At 40.2% G+C, this 25,653-nt stretch overlaps 1 protein-coding gene across 2 annotated transcripts in view; it reads right to left on the bottom strand.

Moving 5' to 3' along the window:
- The window catches only part of LOC149313993 (contactin-associated protein-like 5), a 508,214-nt gene that overhangs the window by 40,353 nt on the left and 442,208 nt on the right, over nt 1-25,653 (bottom strand). For both annotated transcript variants that reach the window (XM_089520319.1, XM_089520320.1), the window contains 2 exons: nt 15,783-15,913; nt 10,798-10,885 (listed from right to left, as the gene is read on the bottom strand). In XM_089520319.1, the coding sequence (XP_089376445.1) occupies nt 10,798-10,885; nt 15,783-15,913 (219 nt within the window). The remainder of the gene's footprint in view (nt 1-10,797; nt 10,886-15,782; nt 15,914-25,653) is intronic.

Here is a 25,653-nt window from a genome sequence, read left to right as displayed (position 1 = left end):
ATTCACCTGTCTACTTCCACTTCCTACCAGAGCAGAATGTTACAGAGAAGACAGCTGGAAACAGAAGACAGTAGCATCTGAAAGACTGGGGTACATGAAGTGTTATGGATCTTTCAAGTGTTCTCAAAATGGAATTATAAGAATAGTATGATAGTCTTGTTGCTAAGCCACACAAGATGAAAAGTTTGAAACCATGGGGAAGAATCATTTTTTAAACTGAAATTCTACTCTTTACAGATGGAAGATCACTTTATTACTGTAGAAACATAAAATGCATTATATATAAATTTATTTGGCATGAAACTACCATGTTTGATATACAAAACTACATTAAATCCAGAATACAATTATAAATCAAACTTACTTTAAAACAATATGTTACAAATGGTCCTATAATGTCCTGAACTATGAGAAGCCTTTTTGGTTCTGCCAGATGGTGGTGGTGGAGGAGGAGGAGGAGGAGGCAGTCTACAACACTAGTAAGAAAATCATTTCATTTCCTCTAGTTTTACTATAGTGTCAAGCAAACATAACAAATTTTTCCCGTAAAAAAGAATTGTGAAAAGGAAACTAACATCAGTAACTGTAATTATTAAAGTCTTCCTCTTACATAGTTATTAGAAAAGATTTTCAGTAAAACACCTTGTGCTAAACATTTTATTCATCATTCTAAAAGAAAATATCACATAACCTTTTTTTTTTTCCTGTGGTGGGGGGACCTTTGGAAAAATGGGACCAAATAATTTTATTTTCCCTACCCTCATTTTTCATGTTGTTCTTCTTCTGCCTTCAAGTTATTTTTGACTTATGGAAACCATAAGGCAAACCTATCATGGGGTTTTCTTGGCAAGATTTATTCAAAGGAGGTTTGCCATTGGCTTCCCCTGACGCAGAGAGCATTTGACTTGCCCAAGGTCACTCAGTGGGTTTCATGGCTGAGCTGGCAATCATACCCTGGTCTCCAGAGTCGTCGTCCAATACTCAAACCACTATACCACACTGGCTCACCATCTCTACTTATAAGGCTATTCTAGATAAACATAAATATGTCATTTGTCACCTTAAACCACTTAGTCACAGAATGTAGATGAAAGGATAAGGTTTTTTTATGGCCATAAATGAAGAAACCTTGGCAAAAATGTTAAAAGTATAACCATAGCGGGATACAGACGGGCAAAAAGGGGTGTGTTCATGACGTCATGAAGGTAGAGCCTTCAGACGGCCCTTACCTGAATGCCGCCATGAACACGCCGCCCGCACGCCCCAAGCGGGAAGAAGCGGCATTAAAAAGGTGCTGCTTTTCCCCGCTTCTTTTCTGTATGATGAGCAGCTGTGCAGCTCCGTCTGTAAGCTGCTGCACTGGTACGCCAGAATTGTTACGCTGCTAATTTAAGTTGCCCATTTAAAAGCTCCGTGTCTGCTGCGTCACATAATGAGTCGGGGTCCTGGAACATGCGCGGTTTGCAGTCAGGCTTTAATTGCAGCGTCAGCTGCCATGCAGGTGTGGAAGCTGCAGCACAGCTGCAGCGCATTTTAAGACTCATAACCCTAACCCTAACCCTAACCCTAGAGCAACATGTACGCATGCGCTGCTAGAATTGGGGAAAGTTTGGAATTTAAAGTGAACCCCTACACACATTCCTGTGCCATTTTCACCTAACAATAAAAACCCCTAAAACTTTAAATATTCACATATGTACAAGGGAGGTGATGGGGATGGCAGGGGGACAGCGGTGGCAGCGGCGACAGCTGTGGCTGTGCATTGCAGATTCAGCAAGAGCGCGGGGACCAAAGGAGAGGAGGCATCCATGATGCTGGTGACATTGGCAACGTGCAAGCGGACAAGGATGCCAACACCAGCTGATCACCAGCTGGCAGGAGACCACTATTGTTCTTGGGCAGGGCGAGGTAAAAAGTTTTAAAGGGGCTTGGGCGCTTTAAATGTGCACATAAGCTTTCTGCTGCCGCTGCTGAGCGCCACAGCTGCGCAGCTGCGCATCCGCCAGCCGGCAAAAGAAAAAAAAAGCCCCGTTTTTGGCCGCCCGTGAGGAAGCTGCCTCTCTCTTTGCAGCGTCCTCCGAGGCGGCAGTTTGGAAACTGCGGGTCAGAAACGGCCCCAGGTGAGGCGTCTTCACTGCCCCCCATGTGGAAGCCCCATCACCTGAGCCACGCCCCCGGGGTGGGCGGTTTGGAGGCTCCGTATTCAGCAGAATACACCTCCAAGACGTCTTCCCCTGCCCGTCTGTATCCCGCCCAAGTAATTTCTTATATTTACACCTCGGTGACCACTGTAGACACAGGACTGAGAGTCTGAAAGCAAGAAGCTAAAATATTTTGAGCAGAAAAGGCATTCAACAGTTTAGTCTTTTAGAGACAGGGCACATGTGAGATCACAAAAGAGATCTTTGGAGACAACAGGACTGAGTGTGAATCTGGAAGATGAAGTAAAACTAAGACAAGCAAATGTGACATTTTCTAGAGGATTATAGGGACTAACCTTTTCGTGTCATACATATTATATAACTGTTTCTGATGTTTGAAAAATATAATTATTTTTGACAACATTTAAGGCAATGATCTTACAACAAGAAATTGTAATAAAGATATAAATACCCAAAACTAGAGCTAAGATAAGTCTATTGTAATTTCATTCTGATATGCAATTATATTATGTAATACAGTGTGCCCACGCCGTGCATGGATGCATGTTATGCAGCTTCCAGCTTACACGGAAGCTGCTTGGGGAGGAAAACAATGGCTGCTCCGCCACATTTACGCACCCCATTATTTCCTATGGGGATCGAGCATAGGCGGATTTTCCCTTATGTGGGGGGATCCGGAACGGACCCCCCATGTAAGAAGAGGTCCCACTGTAACTAACAAATTACTTAGTCATCTAGTTCAAAATTTATTATATGTTCCCTTCAGTTGTGCTAACTTTACATCTGCTAGATGCCCCTTTGGTCATCCACTCCAGAAACAATTACTCCCCCATTCTGCCCAGTTGTCATTTACTCTTGCCCCGCTTTTCTTTTTCCATCCTTATCAGGTACCAGGATCTCTCTCTCTCTCTCTTACATGTGCCACTTTCCACCTTCCCAAATCTTGGCAGCCAGATTTGCATGCTATGCAAATTTGCTCATTATGTAAATCAGAGGTCAAGCCATGAAAGTGTTGACCAATGCACATAGATAATTTCCCACTCAAAAACACTCCTAACAAAATTGCCTTAAGATTGCACTGTTAATTGGCTTTTCAAATAACTTAAGTTCAATGGAGTGGGCAAGAGAATATTGTTAAACTGCAGGGATAATATCTCTGAAAGAGGAATTTGGCCTTCATTCCATTTTGTCTCCCTTATTAATCCCATCTCTTTCACACAGTTTAATCTCTCCCTTGCTACTTCAGTACATCAACAATGCAAAATGCAGTTGCAAAATTCAAAAATGTTGGCTGCATTCCCATTATGTTTGAATCCAGATTGTGATCTGGGTTAAATGGGCATGATTCCCACTGAATCGGATTTTAGGAATTGGTTCAGAAAGGGGCCCATGCTTTTTGCCCATTTTTACCCATTTAACCGGTGTCAAAAAGATGCTGGGAAAATGGGGTGTTTTGGGGGCTGAATCGATTTATTTAGAAATAAATCGATTCAGCTCAATCATAATCGAATCTGCCCTAGTTCCCACTGGCAGCCCAGCCCAGGGGCCAGGAAAGGCCTGGCATTTCCCAGCCTCTCCTGGCCCCAAAATCCCTGGTCCAGCCTCCTTACCTACTTTTTGGGCTGCTGACTGGCTTCCCTGGGCTTTTAAAAAATTTTTCCTGTGGCCGGGGAGGCCAGAAGAAGGTTTCAGAGAAGCCTGAAAACTTGCAATCTCCTTCCCGGCTTTCCCACGGCTTCTCTTTGACCTCCTTCTGGCCTCCCCAGCTGTGGGAAATTTTAAAAAAGGCAGAGGGAAGCTGGTCAGTGGCCAAAGAAGCCAGTAAAGAAGCTGGGCAGGTGATTTTGGGGCCAGGGCAGGCTGGGACAACAAGCTGTCCCTTGCCAGTTGCCGATTCCTGAACCGATTCCTGAAACTTGTGCAAATATAGTGGGAACTGCGTTTCTTCTAAACTGGTTTCAGGAATTGGTTCAAGAAATGGATTTTCCAGTAAGTGAGAATGGGCCTGTTGTTACCAATTCAATGAAGAGAACACAGGAAACAGCCCTTACCATTTCCCCATAGAAGTGGAAAGTTCACAGCTGAGGATTGTAATATTAACCCTTGAGTAGCAGTAACATTTAGTATTGCTCCAAACAGTACACATTGCAGAGATCAGTAGGAGACCCTACAATTTTAAATCCCTAAGAATCAAATTGTGATGTGACGTCCTTTGCTAAACACACTGAAAGACAGTAAGAGGTTTGTTTCTGACAAAACAGTTGGACAGATTAGTGGCTTCCTCCTCTATTGGCTTTTAAAAGTGCTCAAGACCTATCTTTCTTATTAAATAAAAATAAGCAATCATAGCAAGCTAATCATCTAAATGTACACATGGTTACATTTCTACAATGCAAGCAAAACTCATTCAATGGGGTAATAAGGTATATACATTTCCAGTTATCCCCCCTTTCCCCCTGTTTTTTCTTTCCACTTGTTTCACAACCTCATTTTCTTCTCCCTACCTATAAGGCAGAAATGATTATGTTATCTCTCTCCTTTTCTTCAACTGCACACAGATATATACATATAATAAACATGTTTGGCATGAGGAATAGATCACTTGATGGCTTGGTTATACACTAGTGAGACCAGAAGTGAAGATTTAAGGAAAATTGTCCTAAGTTACCAATCCAAAAATAACTGTAAAAAAATTAGACCAAACCTCAAGACCTCCTACTCTCTTGAGGAATCCTCGTACTTATGAAATGCCTGCCCTCCTTCTACTGGAAAGGCTTATCTGCTACCTAATGATTCAACTTTGTACTGCAAGATACAGCTAACTGAAATCAGTGTGCTGAGGGGTTGGGGAAAGGCTTTTTTTTATGAACCTTGTTTGATTTGTAACGTTCTTACGTTTTCCCATTGATTGCAACCATATTGATATTGTTTATTTTTATTGTCTGCTTTATATGGTTGGGGGGCTGGGAATGGATTTGTTTGTTTTTATTGTATTTTTTATTGTACTTCCATTGTTGTTAGCTGCCGGGATTCCTCGTTGATTCGGCAGGATACAAATAAATTTATTATTATTATTATTATTATTATTATTATTACAAAATATCTCAGAAATGTACACCCACATGGTGTACTTCAAATATCCATGCCACATTTTACATGGCTACATTTCACAAACTTGGAGATAAAGCAAATAACCCCCGAGCTGCATCTATATTGCGGAAATAATGCAATTTGACTTATTTAACTGTCATGGCTCCAACCAAAGGAATCCTGGGATTTGTTGTTAGTTGTTGGACCAGAGCTCTCTGACAGAAAAGGCTAAAATTACAAATCCCAGAATCCCACAGTACTGAGCCATGACAGTTAAAGAGGTGTCAAACTACATTATTTCTGCAGTAGAGATGCAGCCTCTGTCCCATATTATTACAGATTACTGCAACAAGGGTTTCCCCCTTTAAATATTTCCTAAATGTCACGTTGGATTGTGTCCCAAGTGGAACTGGAGAATATCTATGTTGCTTCCTACTACACAGGAGTGGAGAACATTTAACCCTCCACATGTTTTGCACTACACCTCCAACAATCCTTTCCTACTGGCCATCATGGCTGGGTCTTCTGGAATTGAACTCCAAAATGTCTGAAGCACTTATGTTTCACCACCTCTGCTCTAATGTTCTATAGTCAACAGTTATTTGATGTGATCATTAGCTGTGATTAATGGGTGGGCTAAATATCTTTGAGCTGGGATGGGTTTCAGGATCTAAAAGGCTTCATGAAATCAATGCTCCCATCTTAAGTTTATTTATTTACTGAAACTAGCTAGCTAGGTAAAGTTAGCAAGGCCAATGAGAAACATGGTTTTACCATTAGAATAAGGAATAAAACAAACGGTTAATAAGGAATATTTTAAGGGACAGAGAAGAAGCATGAAATACTAATTCCTACTTGGTATCACATGTGCACTTCCAACCTTCAACCACCTAACAAGAAACTAGAGATTTGGGATCAAAACCAAGGGCAGTCATCCAACAGTGTTGACAGCAATTCAAAAATCAATATAGTCTTTTGAATAACAAAAGTGTTTCTGCAGGTACACTATAATTTTAAAATCTGTTATTTCATCAAAGCTGTTATTTTGTAGAGTTTAGCTCATATTTAAATGACTCTCAGAAAATATGTGACAAGTTTTACTTGCTCTAGTGAGAGGTAGATCAAGTATTTTTTTAAATTCGTCTTCTACGGTGGTATCCCTTATGTTATGCTCCACCTTTTTTGGTTTTCTTTGAATAGGTCTATGCTTCATTTAGGAACTGACTTGTATACAGTTCTCTTCCATTCAGTCATATAATTTTCCCCTCTCAGGTGAGCAATGTACCTGCGTGAGAGACTATACACATGAAACAGACACACACACACACACCTTTTGAAATGGAAATAACAGTAGTTTCATTTAAACTCCTTTATTGTCCTTAAAAATTCTCAAGTGAGAAATGTGCAAAGAGGAAAAACAGATTGCTTGGGAAGCGAACCACATCTTCACTGTGTGACCAAATGTAGCTAGAGATTTTAGTATTTGTCAGTTAATTCCAGTTAAATGGAGTCTCCAACTAAGCTCTCTAGTGCTTTTTTTTGGGGGGGGGGGGAGAAATGAGGCATGGGCATAACTGTATGAATAAATGAAAGGAATGAGTGGCTTGGAAGTATAATAATTTGTGTCCAGTAGGGATGGATAGCATATTCAGAATTTTTTTTTTAAGGTTGAAAAATGTGTTTCTTGAAGGTCAGGAAGTGTGATAAAGACAATCCTGGAATGATGGGAACCTTCATAGTGTGGGACCTATTCTGTACAGAATTTGTTTGAAATAACAGTTTGTTGAAATATTGGCCCTGGACAGACGGGCCAAAAGTGGCATGCCACTGCCGATACTAGGGTTCCAGAGCACGCAGCATCCGCACGCTCCGGAACTCCAGCATGTATGGACTTTACACGGTGCCGTCCATATGGGGTGCGTGTGCATGATGCAAGCACAGCACCAGGTCTGCACCTCTGTCCACCGCACTTCCATCATGGACACATCACAGTGCGTCAATGGCACACTGATGACAACGTCTGTGCACGCCAAGAAGAACCTGGTTTTTTTCTGGGTTCTTTTTGGTCCAGAGGGACGCCGCACAGTTTGGCTGCTGCTGCATCCATCTGGAGGAAAACTGGGCACCTCCAGCCCACCTTTTCGGCGCAGTGTGTACCGCACCCTTATTTCTTTAAACAAATGTTTGGATTCTCCTTTTTTTGCACAAAACCAAAATTTTCTGTGCAGGAAACTGGATTTTTTTTTTGGGGGGGGGGGCATGAAACTGGATTTTTTGGATGTGATCATTAACTTTTTTCGAGTTACTAGGGCCTGAGCCATGTAGGGTTTTAAAGGTAATAACCAACACTTTGTATTGGGCCCGGAAGCTGATCAGTAGCCAGTGTAAAGATTTTAATATCAGTGTGATATGTTCTGATCTAGATGTTTTAGTGATCAATCTGGCCGCAGCATTTTGAATCAATTGAAGCTTCTGGGTTTGGTACAAAGGTAGCTCCATGTAGGGGGCATTACACAAATCTAAATCAGAAGTTACTATTGCATCTACCACTGTTTCAAGGTCCTCCTGAGTTAGGTAGGGACGCAGCTGGTGTATCAATCAAAATTGGTGCCAAGCACTCCTGGATATCTCCTCCACCTGGGATGACAACTGTAAAGACGAATCCAGAAGCATGCCTAAACTGTGAACCTCGTCCTTCAGGGGAAGTGTGACCCCATCCAGGAATGGATGGCAGATCTTCTTCCCTGGGCCAGGGGTACCTATCACTAGTACCTCCGTTTTCTCTGGATTCAACTTGAGTTTGTTTTCCCTCATCCAGCCAACCCAAGCCAGGCATTCAGAGGCGAAATGCCATCCTTGGTCACTGCTTCAGTCGGAAACATGGAGAGATAGATTTGGGTGTCATCAGTGTACTGATAACATCGAGCCCCATGTCTCCGGATGACTTTGCCCAGCAGCTTCGTGTAAATGTTAAAAAGCATGGGAGACAGGATGGTACTTTGAGGGACGCCGGATGTCAGCTCTCTCTTACAAGAACAACTGTCCCCCAGCATCACCATCTGGAACCTGCCCGAGAGGTAGGAACGGAACCACTGGAGTACAGTGCCTCCCATACCTAACTCCCTCAGGTGCCCCAGAAAGATACCATGGTCTATGGTATTGAATGCCATTGAGATGTCCAAGAACACCAGCAGGGTCACACTTCCCCTGTCAATGCCCAGACGGAGTTCATCGAGCAAGGCGACCATGGCCATCTCTACTCCGTATCCCGCCCTGAAGCCAGTTTGAAATGGGTCCAGATAATCGGTTTCATCCAAGACAGCTTGGAGTTGGAGGGCAACCACCCTCTCGATCACCTTGCCCAGAAATGGTAACAACGAGACCAGCCTATAGTTATTTCTAATCAGGGGATCTAGGGAGGGTATTTTCAAGAGCAGTTTAACCACAGCTTGTTTTAAGGTAGCTGGAAATTTCCCCTCCCTAAGGGATGTGTTGATTATAGTCTGTAACAATTTTGTGACTGCGTCCCCTCCCTGAACAGTCAGCCATGATGGGCAGGGATTGAGGGAGCATGTTGTCCTTACACTTCCAAGGAGCTTGTCCACTTCATCAGTAGTTACAAACTCAAATAGATCCAGTCTAATATAGTCCACGGAGTCGCTAGACACCTCTCTTATAGTCTCTGTTTTAATGCTGGCGTTAAAATCAGCGCTTATCTGAGCAATTTTATCGGCAAAAAAGTCATCAAAAGCATCACAGCAGGCAACAGTTGGTTCTAACAATGGAGTCAGGGTGGGAGGCTGTTGAGTTAGCTCTCTAACCACCCTGAACAGCTCTGCTGGGTGCAACTCTGCCGATGCAATATGGGCAGCATAGAACAAATTCTTTGCTACCTCGATCACCAATCCATAAGACTCTAATGTGTTCTCAAGGAGCATCTTATCGAATAAGTGGTGGTGTTTTCGCCAGCAGTGGTCTAGCCGCCGCGCAGTCCGCTTCATTTTGCAAAGATCTTGTGTGTACCATGTTTTCTTTTTTGGAGCGAGCTGGAGAGGGTGCTCAGGAGCTATAGTGTCTACAGCCCTGGTAAGGTCGTCATTCCAGGTATCAACCAGGGCATCGACAGAATCGCTGTCATTCCCAAGCATAAGACCCTCTAGGGCTTCTCAGAACCTTTTGGGTTCCATCAGCCTTCTAAGGCAGACCATTCTAATAGGTTTTCCACCCCCAAGAAGGTTATGGGTAGTGGCTTTTCTTCCCACCTTGATCAGGAAATGGTCTGTCCATTCTTTTTCAGTTTTCTTCAGCATTGCCAGGGTAAATAGTTTAATGATGTCCAGCTATTTTTCCCCTTGGGCAACAAGGGCTTGTTGCTTGCTGTTGTTCTGTACCTTCAAGTTGTTTGTCACTTATGGTGACCCTAAGACAAATCTATCACAGGATTTTCTTGGCAAGTTTTGTTCAGAAGGGGTTTGCCATTGTCATCCTCTCAGGCTGAGAGCAACTTGCCCAAGGTCACCAAGTATGTTTACATTGGCAAGCAGGGATTCAAACCCTTGTCTTCCAGAGTCTTAGTCCAATACTCAAACCATTATATTATGCTGGTCCATCCATATTAGAACCACAAAATCTTTCTTAGCTCCATTCGCAGGAGGAACCCCATAAGCAATATCTTTATACAATTTGGTCCTTAGTCTTCTAACAAAATATGATCTCCCCCACAAAATTTTATGCTGCACAGATTTATTTGTGAATTCACACATTTATTAAAATATTCACATTCTGCCCTATATCCCAGCAGCTTTTTGGTGCCAAACAATTAAAATCAATTATAAACAGTAAGACAATTTAAAAATTAAAACAATAAAAAATAACATAAACAGATTAAAAGCATGCCAGTCAATGTAACAGGTTAAAATAGGTTTGCAAAGTTAAAACAATTTAAAACCATGAGCATGTGCATTTTAGAACAGACCAATTATGCCCGAAGGCTTTGATTAAAAAGTCATATTTTTGCTTTGCAAAAGAATGAAGCTAGCATTAGCACCAATCTGACCTCTATAAGCATTAATCCTTTTTTACTGTGTTTTTAATAGATATTTTAATTGTAATATGTTTAATCCTGTTTTAAGGGGGGGAATTTGGGACATAATTTTGTAAATGTGGATTTTAATGTGCTGTGAGCTGCTTTGATTGTCTTGTCACAGAAAAGCGGGATACAAATAAAAGTTTTATTATTTTTTATTTATTTACAGCTGAGAAGGCACCCATAGAGGAGTTTTTCAAGACCTTACGAAACCTGTCCAATTACTTGCAATCACTCAACTTATTCCTCTTCTGTTGCATTTTGCTACACATTGATGATCCCTATCATTAATATTTGACTCAGACAAAACTATGTGTTAACACTCTACATGGTGTATACCCAAAAACAAAACAAAAACAAACTGGGGAAAAAAGCTTTCCCACACATATCTAAACTATATATAATATAGATGATCATCACATAGTCATCTACAAATCAGTAAGCATTATCAATGCCTACCTGTGACTCTTCCCAAGGTTAGAGATTTGATGGCCCTGAAGTCAGCCTCCGAGGAAAAGTTGTGCTTGACTTTAAGAACCTGGTCAATCTGGAAGCAGTTAGGGTATCAATAAAAGCAATTGCATTATTAGAGCATGCAGAGATAGCCACAATATATCTATAGCATGAGCATCATTGTTGGAACTCAGGTAATCCCCTCCCCTGCTAGAGATCAGTTTCCATGGACAGCAAAATAAATGCAGGAAAGGATAAAGGACATGGCAAAATGTCTTTACAACAGGGTTTGCAAGAAACCTTCTATGCAGGAAAAAGTTATATAATATCTGAAAAGTGGTTTCACCTCCACAGATACCTCACAGACTTTCATTTCCAACTGCATCAAACAAACAAACTCAGAATGTTTCCTATAAGCCTTAATCCAATGCTGACAATGGTGATGCAAAATTAATATGTGAAACAGAGTAACAACAAATATTATAGCTCTTGTATCTAATGTATATTTTAATCCTGTTTATAGAGAGATGACCACTATATATTGGTCTCACATTGCAGTGGAATATGGAACCTGACTCAAAATCATTTCAGTGCATTTGAAAGTGCATTTAAGCTTTTATTCCAAAGGTTGTTAGTACTTAATCTATATACCTACATATTTGTATTAGTCCAGTCTGAGATTCTACTGAGCTAACTTTCCAAATATTTGACAATGTTGAGCTTTTAAGAGTAGCTCAGTAGCTCATGGGACTTCTTTTCAAACTGACATCTGTCACAGTTAAAATTTATATAGCACACACTATTGGGAAGTGACGATCTACTTTCTCAAGACTTAATTTCCTTCTGAATGCTTAAGCTACCTAAGGGTTTGGTTATTGTTTATCTATTTGGTTATTATTTTGTGGTGCATTATATGGGCATCATTTATCACACTATATGATTCACAGAAGAGCAATCCTTAAATGCTGGACAGTTAATTCATGAAGAAAATTATACATATGATTTCAGAATTCCATGTTTTTAATTTGTAGATCTTCATTACAGTTAATTCATCTAATTTTGTTGATGTCAAAACATGGAATCATTGGAACAATACACAATTTATAAATAGGAAAAGAAAGGTCCAAAACACACTGCCAAAATAATCCAGTTTGAAATAATTTTAACTGTCCTGGGGAATTCTGGGAAATGCACGTTTCTGAGACATTTAGCCTTCTCTGTCAGAGAGCTATAGTGCCACAATAAACTACAATTCCCAGGATTCCCTAGCACTGAGCCAGGGCAGTTAAAGTAGTCTCAAACTACATTACTTCTCCAGTGTGTTATGGGCCAAATACATACCTAAGTATTTTACTTTGGAGAAATACTTTCAAAGTTATTATCCTAAACCTGAGAAAAACTCACATCTAATAAATTGTGTTTTATTCTCTGTGAGTAGAAATACTCAGGTGCACAAATTGCCTATGGAAGCATGAATAGTTCCAAGAAAAAAGTACAAACACCTTTTCTGATGATCAAAACTAGTGTTATGTTGGCAATTTATACTGCATTCTTTTCAGCCCATTCATATTCAGTTTGATAGAAAAGGAAATGCTTTCAGTAGGCAAAATCAAGGAGAAGATGTCAGTGGGATTCTCATCGCTGAGTTGTGGGACTAATGTGCTCAGGTAGCTGGACAGGGGATATTGGAGCATCTCATCTTTCATTATACAATCTTTTTTCTGTGTCCCTCAACTTCCCTCACTTCAGTTACAGCCCAGGGGAAAATGTCCTGAGAAAGCTTACTCACCAACAGTTCAGGGCCCTTTCAAACAGCACAGTTATAGCACTAAAGTGATTCCACTTTAGCTGCCATGGCAATTTCTCGTGGTATCATGGAATGTCAGGTTAGGGAGGCACATTTTGAATTCTTAGCCAGAGAATTCTGCTGCCTCTGACCAAATTCTAACTGAGATGCAGAGTGGAGTTATGGTGCCACATTTCTGGAATGTGAAAGGTTCTCAGGAAGCCTCATCAAAGGAAGCTATAGACCAGATGTGGGCAAAGTAGTCCTCAGATTACCCCCTTTTCTGATGAAAAAGGATGAATTGACACCTTCACAAATGGCAATTCACTTTTTTAGCAAGTCACTGTGTATTTCAGACACATACATGCAGAATCACTCTCACACACTGAATTTCCAAGCCAGAAGTGGACTTTTAGACTCTTGTTTTGCTTTATTCTTGTTTGGACTTTTGGCGGGGTGGGGGTTGGGGTTAACATTGGCATTCTTAGCAGTTTATGAGGTCTCAGGCGAGTTCCAGGGACAGAAAATTTGTGCCATGATCTGCTGAAGTTGCCCATTCCAGCTAAATAATGCTAGAATGATGCATACTTGAAACTAAGACCGACATAACATAAGGTGTGTTCCAAAACATCACTAAAATAATTCAAAATAAACTTCCTGACCCAAGAATATGGCAGGAAAATAGAAGCCTCTTTTGTAGAGGTAGAAACATTTCTGGAAATTGGAGGACAGATTTCAGCACAACAGTAATTCCCACTATCCTACCATGCCTTCAGCGAGTGAAGAAATTCATTGTCCCCGCCATTCCTGCATTCCAGTCAAGTTGCAATACGGCTATTCTACTTGCAGTTGTTAATGGTATGGGGATCAAGGATAAAATATATATATATTATTTTATCTCTTACTGGGTTCCTTTTTGTTCTTCTTTTCGGTCCCTTCTGTATCTGTAATCATGTCATGCACCATTATAGTCCTGTTACTCCTCTTTCCATTGATCTTTCAGACTGTTAACCTGAGCAAAAGTGAGCTCTGTAGTCCCTTTGGCTTCAGTCTGCCTTAGTTACATGCTCCAAATTACATACCTCTATGCTTGTCTCTCCTTTGTTAGAAGAAAGCCAGAGAATCCTGCTATCGTAAAACATGCTACCCTTGCTAGTCTGACTGGTGAAGGAGCAGAAGAGATGTAAAGTTGCACTGTTTTCCTCACCTCCTCTTCCCTTCTTCTCCATCCCTCTATTTTAGGACTAGGCAAAGTGTGGTCTGAGGGTTGCAAACAGCCCATGTATTTTTGTGGCCCATGAAATCCCCACATCTCCCCAAAGCCCCCAATCTTATTATTTCCCCACCCAGTGTGACTATTGGGGTAATTCTGCATTTTTTTTAAAAAAATGTGTTTTTTTAGACTAAATAATCTAAATTAAAAATATAAATATAAAACAACCCACAACATTTATACATCTACATGTACACTGGCAATTTTGCATAAAACCATGCAGAAAGCCTCCCAAATGTGTGAGAACACACCTAAATATCCCTTGTCTTACAAGCACCCCAGAACACCACACTACCTCCAAATGCCCTCATTTATCTCTGCAGTCCTTCCCAAACTGGTGACAGGAGGTGACATGACATCACTTCATGCTTCCATTTTGAAATCAACTGCAGAGGAATTTGGTCTTGCTGTGGATTAAGTCATGGGTGGTTTGGGAACAACTGGCCCTTGGCACCCACATAAAATGTACACCATGTTTGTACTCCATTATTGCTACATAAGGCCTTTGTTTTTGTTTTTAACCAAGAGTTGTTCTTGTCACCTCTTCTCACTTTTTGTGTGTTTGTAGGGAGGTAAAGTATCACTGCCTCCCATCTTCAATGTTGCAGCTGCCATTAGGAGATGGAGGAAGGACAACTGGGCCACCCTTCTATGTGGCCTGTGACTCTGGTGGCAAAGCTCCCTTGTGTCATAGATGGGGACATTACTGTAATACTTTCCTGTGAGAAGTGATTTACAGTGTTATCCTTTATATGGCACAATGTGAAGACAGATACTGAAGGAACATTGGACTGGGGAAGGAATTACTGGATATACTTGTGGATTTTGATACGACTCATGTATAAGTTGAAGGTAAAACTTAGGGGGCTATAATAAAGGTTGAAAGGGGAAAACGCCACTTTGGTCCCTCCTTCTCCTTCTCTGGACCTTTCCCGACCACCTGACACCACTTCCCATGTCCTGGAGGAAAGGTTTGGAAATCGGATTGGAGAGGAAAGGAAGTTGAGTTAAATGGGGTGTTGCATTGATGGAACGAGAAGTCTTTAAAATCAGATTGGGAAATTCTTACACACACACACACACACACACACACACCTTTGCCTCCAGGGATGAAGAGTGGGGCATCATGGTGGTGCTTCTTTCAGGACCTTTCTAAGAAGCGTTAGTGTACTGACTCGTATATAAATTGACCCAGGATTTTAGGGTCAATTTTGGGGCAAAAATTTCTCAACTTATAGTCAAGTATATACAGTAACTGTTTCTAATTATCCCACAGTCAGGGACTAGAATGAAACTCCAGTTCAATGTTTACAATCCATTCTATACCACCATCAGAAATAGTTATAACTCAGGTTTTATTTAAGACTCATGCTTTCTCTTTATAATCTGAAACTGATCAAACAGCCATAGAAGATTTTACTAGACCTTACTGTATAGCTAATACTAAAGGTATTGCAAAACAATCATGCAGGTTTTTGGCTACATCTCTGCATTTCACTCAGTACTCTTACAGTTTCACCTCACTGTTTATTTTAGTAGGAACTCCTCAAACACAACACATTTAAAATGCTCATAACAGACCAAGTCTGGATAGGCTTACTGCAGCGACTTTACTCAGGTAAATGAGATCTGAGCTTTTTAAGTGCTGAGACATGAAACTCCCTGAATGTATACTGTTTTGAATTCCATAGAATACGTTTTAAAATTAGGACATAAATGAATGAATTATATAAAAACATGACTAATGATCAGATTTAGATAAAAAGTTGAGAATAGATTTTTTTCAAAAAAAAAAAAAGAGAGAGAGAGAGAGAGAGAGAGAGAGAGAGAGGAGGGAAGAAAAACACCACACATTCATCCTTGTTTTCTCACTGAAGACTGTGAAACAATAGGATGTAATGGGTAGTTGAAGGTGGTGGGTGAATAAGATACCTGAATAGTTAGCTCTCTCCCATCTCTATTTATCTTGACATGGTGCAGCTCCCGGTTTGCAAAATTCCCAGAATCGATAGTGAAAATAAGGGATCTGTCCTTACTCAATCTGTATCGGACTTGCAAGCTTCCTTAAAAGAAGAAGAAGAAGGAAAGAAACATTTTGATCTTTAAAAGGACCCATAACTAGAAAACTGAGATGAAGAAGCACAGAATAAATGTACCCACATAAGATCAAAGCATTTTAGGACTTTGAAGGAAACTTGTCCATAATAAGGACCTTCTTAAGATACAACAATAAGGCTGGAAGGGACCAAGCAAAGTAATTTCCCACAAAATCCTTACAAATTGACCTACACAATCAATGCATCTGCATAACAGTTTGTAATAAAAGAAGGATCAAGCGAGACAATCCAAGGCACAAGAGAGTGCATATTGAGGAACTTGTTTAGTTAAATTATATCCATGCTAGACTACTGAAGCACATCAGCCAGCCATGTCACAAGTTTCACATGAAGACTAAAGTTCTTTTTAAGACTGGCTACTTTAGCGGGGGGGGGGGGGGACATTGGGTTGTGTACACAAAATGCATTGATAACTTATGCTATAAAATTTCCTATTAGCAAAATACTTATATGTCATGTCTCTGCAAATTATTATTTTTTTGTAGAGGTCTTAAAAAGTGAATCAAGTTTCTTAGAGACAGAAGGCAAGATAAGTGAATATACATTGATTATCATAGTCGTTTGCAAACACTGACACAATTCCTTGTACTTTTTAACTTTGTTTAAAAGCAAAGTAAATCACAGGAAGTTCACTGAAGTAATAGAGTTGTAAGGCCATAAACAAATGAAAAAGTTTTAATGTTTGCACTACTTTTTTCTATGCAGGGTTTAGAACCTTATTACATAAGAAAGGAAAGCTGAAATAGATAGGAGAGTAGCAGCTTTCTCCTTGCCTCTCCACATGCTGTAGCACTTCCATTCTCCTTCTTGAGGGGGATGGCCATAAAAGCACGCCTTTTGCCAAATTGATTTTGCCAGCAGAACAAAAGACACACTTATATGACTGTCTCTCTCTGGAAGAGAACGGAAGTGCAACGACACCATATGGAGAGGTACGGAGCCACTACTCTTCCTATACATTTTTTTTGTCATGTAATAAAGCTATGTGTTAGTTACTTTACATGAAAAAACACAGGTGGAACATAAGTCTCCACCAGCATGCTTACAGGAGGCAGCAGAAGTTGTTCCCACTGCCTCAGTGATTCCCACATTAACGAAAGGGGGAAAAAGTTAGGGGGAAGTCTGGGCACAGCTCCATCTTCCCAGGTGCTGACTGGCTGTCAGGTATGACTGAGCTCATTCCAGCCAACTCTGAGCATGGAAGGAAGAAGGAATAGCCTCTGTGTCCAGCATGAAAATTTGCTCCTTCCTCTCATGATACTCAAGAACAGCTGGAATGAGACTAGGCACCCACCCACAGGCAACCAATGGTCAGAAGATGGAGATAGACCATGCACAGCCCTCCCCTGCTGTTGTTTTATGATGTAGCATGAGCATTGTAGAAGGAATTATTTGAAATCTCCTTCTGCAAGGTCCAAAAAGTCTATCCAAAGCCATGGGCCCCAGTTGTGTCTGAGTAGGCTGATGAGCAAGATGCCATTCCTGATCTCCTGCTTGTAAAATGAGATGCTGTAAAATAATTACATGTGATTTTGCTAGCAATTAGATGAATTCTAAAACAGGCCACACTACACCACAGAGCTGCTAAAAAAAGACAAAGTAAATGATTTTTTCCTTGTGAGTTAGTCTTTTAGTGAAGCCATTATATCCTTCCTTATTCACCCCAGATAAACCCAGCAGATATCTTTGCCATGCAGATTCAATCAGCTGTGACTTTAGTCAGTATAGGGGTGGGGTGAGGGGGTGGGGGAGTAACATGAGGAGAGAAACTAGGCTTTTTAAAAGAGTGGGAGCCACCATGGATTAGTGGTTTGTAGCTATGTAGTACGACATAGTTGTAGTACCAGTTGTAGCACTGGACTACAACTATGGAGACCAGAGTTCCATTCTCTCCTTACCCATGAAAACCCACCGGGTGATACTGGGCAAGTCATACTCTCTTAGGCCTGTTACAGACTGCCAAAATAAAGCTGCTTCGGGTCTCTTTGGAGGTATGCTATTTAAATGATGCCTGGGTCCTAAGAGTCCGGAGGTCGCGCCAAAGCCACACTCCATTCCTAAGCACTGGAGGGCAGCTTTGGTGCAGCTTCCGGATTCCTAGGATGCATGCATCATTTAAACAGCATACCTCCAAAGAGACCCCAAGCAGCTTTATTTTGGCAGTCTGTAACAGGCCTTAGCCTCAGAGGAAGGCAAACAAACTTGTCAAGAAAACCCTGTGATAGGTTTGCCTTAGGATTGCCATAAATTCAAAGCAACATTAAGACACACCGCATAAAAAAATATTGATGCATAGGGTTGCAACATTAATCTACAACTGAAATCAAATAAAGCCTTCAGTGAGCTCTGGCGGTTAAAATGGTGTCAACTTGGATTGTTTTTGCAATGCAGATGTTGTCTAAATGTCCATGCCTGGGAACCATTTTACACCTGCATTTGTTATGTTATACAAAACTACAATCCCAGTTAAACCATAATGATCAATTAGACCCATTTGGCTATTTTAGAGGAATATGGAATGTGCTTGAGAGGAAAAAAACATGCAAAATCTAAATTGTCTCATTTAAATATGTGATACAAAGAGAAATGTATATAAAAGGGCTCTTTTGTGTATTCCTGAATTAGGATTTTTTGGTTGATTGGAATTCTATGCCACATTATGCTTTCAATAAGAGTATGGTACAAACTATTTTGTTTTAATTTCTGCATCATTTCTGCCTTGTAACTGCAATTAAAGCAATCAGCAAATTATGGTTTTGGGAGCTTTATTAGTCAGGGTTTGCTTTGTCATCTTGTCTTTTGGCCTTGTCTATCTCAGTACACATGCAAGACACAGAATGTTAGTTGAGCTATGTCTTGCTGCCAATTTATTAGCCAGCCAGTTTCACAGAATCACTACCAGCTTATTTTGTATCTCTTCTAATTACATATGAAACCAAGAACCTTATTCATAGTTCATCAAGCTAGGGCTGGGCAACTGACAGTGTATCCATTCATCGTGGCCTACAAGATTTTTTTATCTGGCTGCTGGGAAACTCTACCAAATTTAAGCAAAAGTCAGGCCAGTATTTTTGTTCACTGTTTCATGCAGAAGGGATAAAATGTTTTTAAGATTCAGAGAAATATGCATATAACCCTTCCCTCAAAAAATGGAACATTAGACAATATCTCTATGGTTTAAATGTTCCATATATTTTGGGGAAAGGTTGTATTCAAGCTCAAACAGTAGCTGTTCTGAGAAGAAATGAGACACTGATTTTGCATTTGACTGTGTTTTGACAAAAATTTACCTCAAGCTAGACTAGTAAATAACAGCAGGAAATCTTGAACTGAGCTTTGAATGGTATCCACAGAGTTTCATAAGCCATGTGAACTGGGGGAGAATGATGTGTAAACTAGGAGTGTCATGTGTGTCATATATGTGTCAAATCACATGATCATTTGATGACAGACTGCATGAGAGCAATAAATCAACCTAGCTGAGTAAGGGTGTGTGTGTGTGTAAAGCACCACTATTGTGGGTGGTGCTCATCTTTGTTACTAAGCTGTAGAGCCATTGTTGTCTGAAAATGACTCTGGTCTTGTGGCCAGCATGACTGCACAGAACACTATTACCTTCCCCCTGAAATGGTACCTATCTATCTATTTTTCATATGCATTCTTTTGAACTGCTAGGTTGGCAGAAGCTGGGGCTATTGACTACAACACACCCCTTAATGCGGTGCTTGGGCCTCAAACTGCCGACCTTCCGACCTTATGTTCGTCAGAATTGGCATCTTAACTACTAAACCTCAATTTACTTCTAGAAATATTTACATAGAACAAGCCTATGTATGGTTTCTGCAATGTATAGACTGGGATCTAGTCTAGAGATCTATTTTGCCAATAGCTTAAACCTTCTTTTCTCTTTGAATTGCTGCCACCTCCTGCCTAAACTTTATCTCAAAATGCTTCTGAATCCCATTGCTTACAAAAGATATTAGCCATGCAGCTTCTTTGGGGAAAAAAAAGTCTAACTGGGAAATTCTATCCACGTCTACAGCTACTGAGATGAATGAAACTTACTTCAAAGTAAGTGTGTATATCAGCTTGAATCTCCCTTAGGTTCATGCAGTAGCATAACTAGTGGGTGTGTCTGTGTGTGTGTGTGGTCCGAACCAGGTGACAGTGGCAGAGAAACTTTTCTCATGAAAGGGGTGGCAGCAGTTCTTTACTGGACCAAACCAGTTTCCCCTCAGAACTCGCCAGGGAGGAGGCCACAGTGGCAGTCTACTCACAAGCAGGGAGTGGCTGCATCAGTCTACTTGCAGGTAGGGGCGGTGGCCCCAACTAGCAAATAGATTGCTGCCACCACCCCTAATTTCAAGTAGACCACTGCAGCTGCTTCCTACTTGTCAGTAGACTCCTGCTGCTGCTGCTTTTGTTGTAGGGAAGGAGAAGGGGTGAACAGGCCCTTTCACTCCCCAACCCCACCAGTCACACACCCCCAGCATCCCCTAGCACTGGGTGACACCAGGGGTGGCAATGCACTGGGTTCATGGGCTATTTTGTTGCTGTTATAAGCTGCCTTCAATTGAACTTTAACTCACAGTGACCCTGTGGATGAGACACCTCCAAGACCCACTGTCGTCAAGCGCTCTGCCAGGATCCTATAAATGTAGGCCTGTGACCTCTATCCATCTGGTACGTGGTCTTCCTCTCTTTCTACTGCCTTCTGCTTTTCTTATCTTTTCCAGTGAGTCATGCTTTCTCATCATGTGGCCAAAGTATGATAGTTTCATCAGTTTCATCATCTTGGCCTCCAGGGAGAGTTCTGGCTTGATCTATTCTTGATCTGTTCTGGTACCCATTTGTTTCTCTTTTTGGCTATTGATGGTATCCTTAGTACTCTCCTCCAGCACCACATCTTAAATGAACTGATTTCATTTCTAACAGCTTTCTTCACTGTCTAGCTCTCATATCCATATATGGGTTGATGGAAAATACAATGGCTTGGAAAATCCTAACTTTAGTATTCAGTTTTATGTCTTTGCATTTGAGGATTTTGGGGCTGTACAGACCGGCACTTTGTGCTGGCCTGTATGTGCAGTGAGGGCTGAGTGTCTGCACTTTCAAAGCTCTTACCACGCTGCCTGGGTGCCATATTGGTACATGCCCATCCACACGGTGCACGCCATTATGACGCATGTCAGGCGCAGCGCCCAAATGGCTCAGCGTGGGAGGGGCATCTTCATGGCGTGCCTGCACGCCTATGGTGCCATTTCTGGGATGCAAAAAGAAACCCCTTTTCAGGGCTTCTTTTTGCTCCCTCCAAAGGCTGCAGTGTGCGATTGCTGTGGCCTCCACTTGGGGCAAAAAGAAGCGGTGTCTCGCTGCCCATATTTATAGCCCCTGTGTTTTTCGTCTAGTGCTGCCTTTCCTGAGCCTCTTCTGATTTTCTTCTGATCAATTATCGATCCAAGGTATGGATTGCCATCTACACTGAATTTATGAAAATCCTCCATGGTCATCACTTTTGTCTTCCTAATATTCAAAATTTATCCTGCCTTATTACTTTCTTCTTTGATTTTCTTTAGTAATTGTTTCAAGTAACTGATTTAGTTTAATCACTGTTTCAAAACAACATTTTTTTGTTGTTGGTTCTGCTGGTATTATGGTGTCATCTGCATATCTTAGATTATTGATATTCCTTTCCTTTGAAATGTGTGGGGGCTGGGACTACATGGGAGGAGCTCATGCTCCTTCTCATACCAGGCTCAATCCCATGCTGATATTGCTGTGCAAAGAAGTCACACAGCAGACCTTGCTTCATGGTGTCATGATTTTCCTGTTGCCTCCCAGTGGTATTGGAAGGAGCAACATTGCTTCATCCCCGCCAAGAACCATCATTAACATGGCATAATCCTTACAAGCTACTGAACTACCTTTTAGGAAGTTTAGATCTCAAAAGTTACCAGTCTAAAATATCAAGATGTTTGGTGGTGGTGGTGGTAAAGGGGGATATAATTTTTAGTTGGTACCGATTTTTGGCTCAATAATTGACAAATGAATTAAAAGAAATTGGAGTATATCTGCATACCTTATGTATATTTATTAGATATATTAGCTTAGTCCCAGCATTTAATATGCATTGGGTTGCTTGTTTAGGAAGTTAGGAACCATACTGTCAATTAAATTTGCTATCTGACTTGCTCACAAAACAGCCAAATACATGTTTACAAAATTACTGAATACAAACTGTATCATAAACTTTATCTTTGTCTACCAGAGTAATTCTATTTAATTGAAGTAGAACTTGTCATACAGAATTCTGAAATGTTCCTAACCAATTCTTTACTCAAAGAAGGTTTATGTAGACCTTTTGTAATTCCTGATTTTATAGTCTACAATATATCTTCCAAGTTCTCCATCATCTATAATATTCCGAGTGTTTCCAAAGATCTAAAACCTCTTCTTTCTTAACACTGGTGCAGAATTTAAACAGCTAGACAAAACTAGATTCTGTAAGATAACTCCCATGTTTTTCCAATTCAAAATGCTTGGCTAAATTGGAAAACATACCTTAAGCTTGAAAAAAAAAAGTCTGTGTGGTGTATAACAGTTCTAAACTATGTGTATACTTTTAAGATCACTCCCTTCTAATGTAGATTTGTGATACTCCAAAGATGAGCATAAAAAGCTGTTTAATAAAACCAGAATGCAGCAAACAGACTTTTGCCTAGCATTGTGGAAAATTTAGTCTGTTTGTTTATTTATATATTCATGTTATTTTTATTCCTCCTTTCTCCCAAGTTGGGACCCAAGGTGGCTGACAACATATATATAATCCAATTAAAACAGTAAAAAGTTTTAAAACCTACAAAATTAAAATATACAATGTTAAAAATGATCTAAATCAACCCCCATCCTCCAATAAAACCAGGCCTGCGTGATTTTAAAAAGCTTGCTGGAATAAAAATGTGTTTGCTTTCTGACAAAAGGCCAGCAGGGTGGGAGCCAGCCTAGCCTCCCTTTGTAGGGGTTCCAGAGGGTGGGAGCAGCCACTGAAAAGGCTCTCTCTTGTGTCCTCACCAGGTGAGCCCGGAATGGTGGAGAGAAAGAGAGAAAGCCTCCTGAGGATCTTAGGGCTCTAGACTCTAGTTCATATTTTATTGCACACTTACCTAATTCCACATTCTCAACTCAATATGCAAACTGACTCTCAGACATCAAAAGTTACATTTCTCTGAATTTTACAATGTAAAATTTTCCATTTTTTTTAAAAAAAATTGAGTACAGTGCATATATTAGATGACAATGCACAAAATAAGAATATATATTTATGAAAAATGTCAACTATGTATTAAATTAATTTAATGTTTTTTATTGATATCACACTTTTCTCCCTAGCCAGGATTCATTTATGTTATATTTGGATAACTTCTTTTAAAAATGTGAAAGATAGATAAAATTTTATACAGAAATACATGCTGCAGAGAAATGTCCAAAATCTGTTTTAATTTGCATATAACACTCCCTCCTTTTTTAAAACCCACTGTTCTAAATGCACTGAATTTATGACAAGAAGAAATGTCAAAATTCATAAATTTAGGATTGGAAAAATTAGAAAGTGAGAGAAATCATATTTGTCTGTTCTTACATTTCCCATTCTATTCAACAATATAAAAATAAGGAATCCAATTACAGCAAAACGCATAGATGATGGATAATGGATGTTTAGTATCTTCTTATGATCCTGCACCTGACAGCTGTTATTTTTTTGGGGAGCCGAAAATTGTTTGGTTTGGTAAACAATTGTTTAATTGTTCCTTTGATGCTTCTCTTATGGACCAAGAAATGTCTAGACAAGGAGAGGAAGCACCCTGATTTATCTGATAGTGTGAAAAAATAACCACCACATGGTCTGATGTATAGCTACAGTGAGCACTTAGCAATGAACATTCAATAAGAGCCCATAAATGAAAAGTATAGGCATAGAGCTACGCCATGTTCCAGTGAGTACTTATTGATTAGTTGAAATATTTTCCTCTCACTTTTCCATTTCAAATATCTAAAGTGAATTACAACAAATAGCTTTTTTAAAAATACTATACATGGCAAATGCAGAGGCTAACACTTTATGAACAGAAGACCTAAGATATAAACAAGAAAACCATGTGGGGAGAGTATAGCCTTCCAGATTTTGCTGGTTTCCAGTTCCCATTAGTCCTAACCACCATAGTCAACAGTCTGGGATGGTGGCAGTGGGGAACTTGGAGGATCACAGATTTCCAACCATCCAAGAGAGGGTGCAAGCCAGGTGGTACACAGTGGAACAGCTGTGCAGCTTAGGTTTCTCTAAAAACAATACTGAAGAAACATGTTGCAGGAAAAAAATATGTGTTGTTTTGATTCTGTGGACACTGGGCCCAGGGAGACATAGGTGGAAGAAAGATAGCAAACATGTCCTCTTGGAAGGCCAAAACAGATGTTGTGAGAAGGAAATAGTTGCTATGTCATCTTAACACAAAAACAGCCAAGGCTTTTAGTAGCTTATTAAAAGAGTGACCACACTTTTTCATCACATCATTGCACATGTGCAAGTGATTGTTAAAGAGGAGAAAATAATTACCGTAGGTGTTGATTGAAGAAGGAAAGATAACATTAGGATGGTAATTAATAACACTGTGTACTCCATATGTGCTATAAAAATTTGCATGGAGAGTCTCTTGCAGTGATTTATTGAGGATAGGAGTACCAAGAGCAAGAACATTGGTGCATTAACTCTAGATTATGTCCTGTTGGTCACAGCCAGTTATTATCAATGCCATTCGGTGTAAATTATGTTCCTGGATGACTGCTGAGTCCTGATGTAGCAGCATAGCTCCCCCCCTTTTTTTTATCACTTGGATATTTTACAATGAACTGCTTTTTTCTATGGGAACAGCTGGTTAGAAAGCCCATTCTTCAATTAGCCGCATGTGCCCTAGAGTTGCCTGATTTGTAAATGTAATCTTCTGATGGTGGAATAAGTACTGTTGTGCAATAATAGAATCTAATTTCTGAGGTACTTAAAAAAAAAAAGATTTTGTCTCAACCCCCAGCCCTCAAGGAAGGTTGGGAAACATGTACTGATATATGCAGTTCACACCTCTGAAAGTCTAGACACAGATCCAAATAAAAACTCTGGTCATAAAACCATTCCATTCTCAAGCTTGTAATAGAATTTGTGAGGAAAATGTGTATTCAAAAAGTGTGTGCTTCAAACATGTGCAGAGAAACATAGGTATATTTTTTAAAAATATACTTTGGTCAATAAGAGAATTATTTTTGGGGGGGGGGGGCACAACAAAGAATTGTGCATGGAAATGCATATGGATTCTTGTGTGATAAGGAACAATTCTCTTGCCTGTCCTCCCCACCAGAAAACCTTAAAAAACAGATTTGCCTACTTCTATTATGAGAAACAAAGGAGAATTTGGAGTATTGTTGTTGTTATTGTTGCTCAAAAACACTGGGCAGCTTCAGAATCCTCACTGTGGTAAAGATTACAACTAGTTGCAATTTGCTTCTGCTTACTTACATGGACATATATCTCACCAATGATTATAATGAGTGAAGCCAAGCTATTTTCTGTATTTCATGTTTCATTCAAAATTAGGTTGGGAGAATCAGCCACTGCAACAGGATATTTTGGTGCTGAAGAA

This window comes from Sceloporus occidentalis, unplaced genomic scaffold (genome assembly GCF_023333645.1).
Source record: "Sceloporus occidentalis isolate IW3139 unplaced genomic scaffold, rSceOcc1.0.p SCAF_4, whole genome shotgun sequence".
Classification (NCBI taxonomy): Eukaryota; Metazoa; Chordata; class Lepidosauria; order Squamata; family Phrynosomatidae; genus Sceloporus; species Sceloporus occidentalis.
This window is presented reverse-complemented; position numbering and strand designations above follow the sequence as displayed.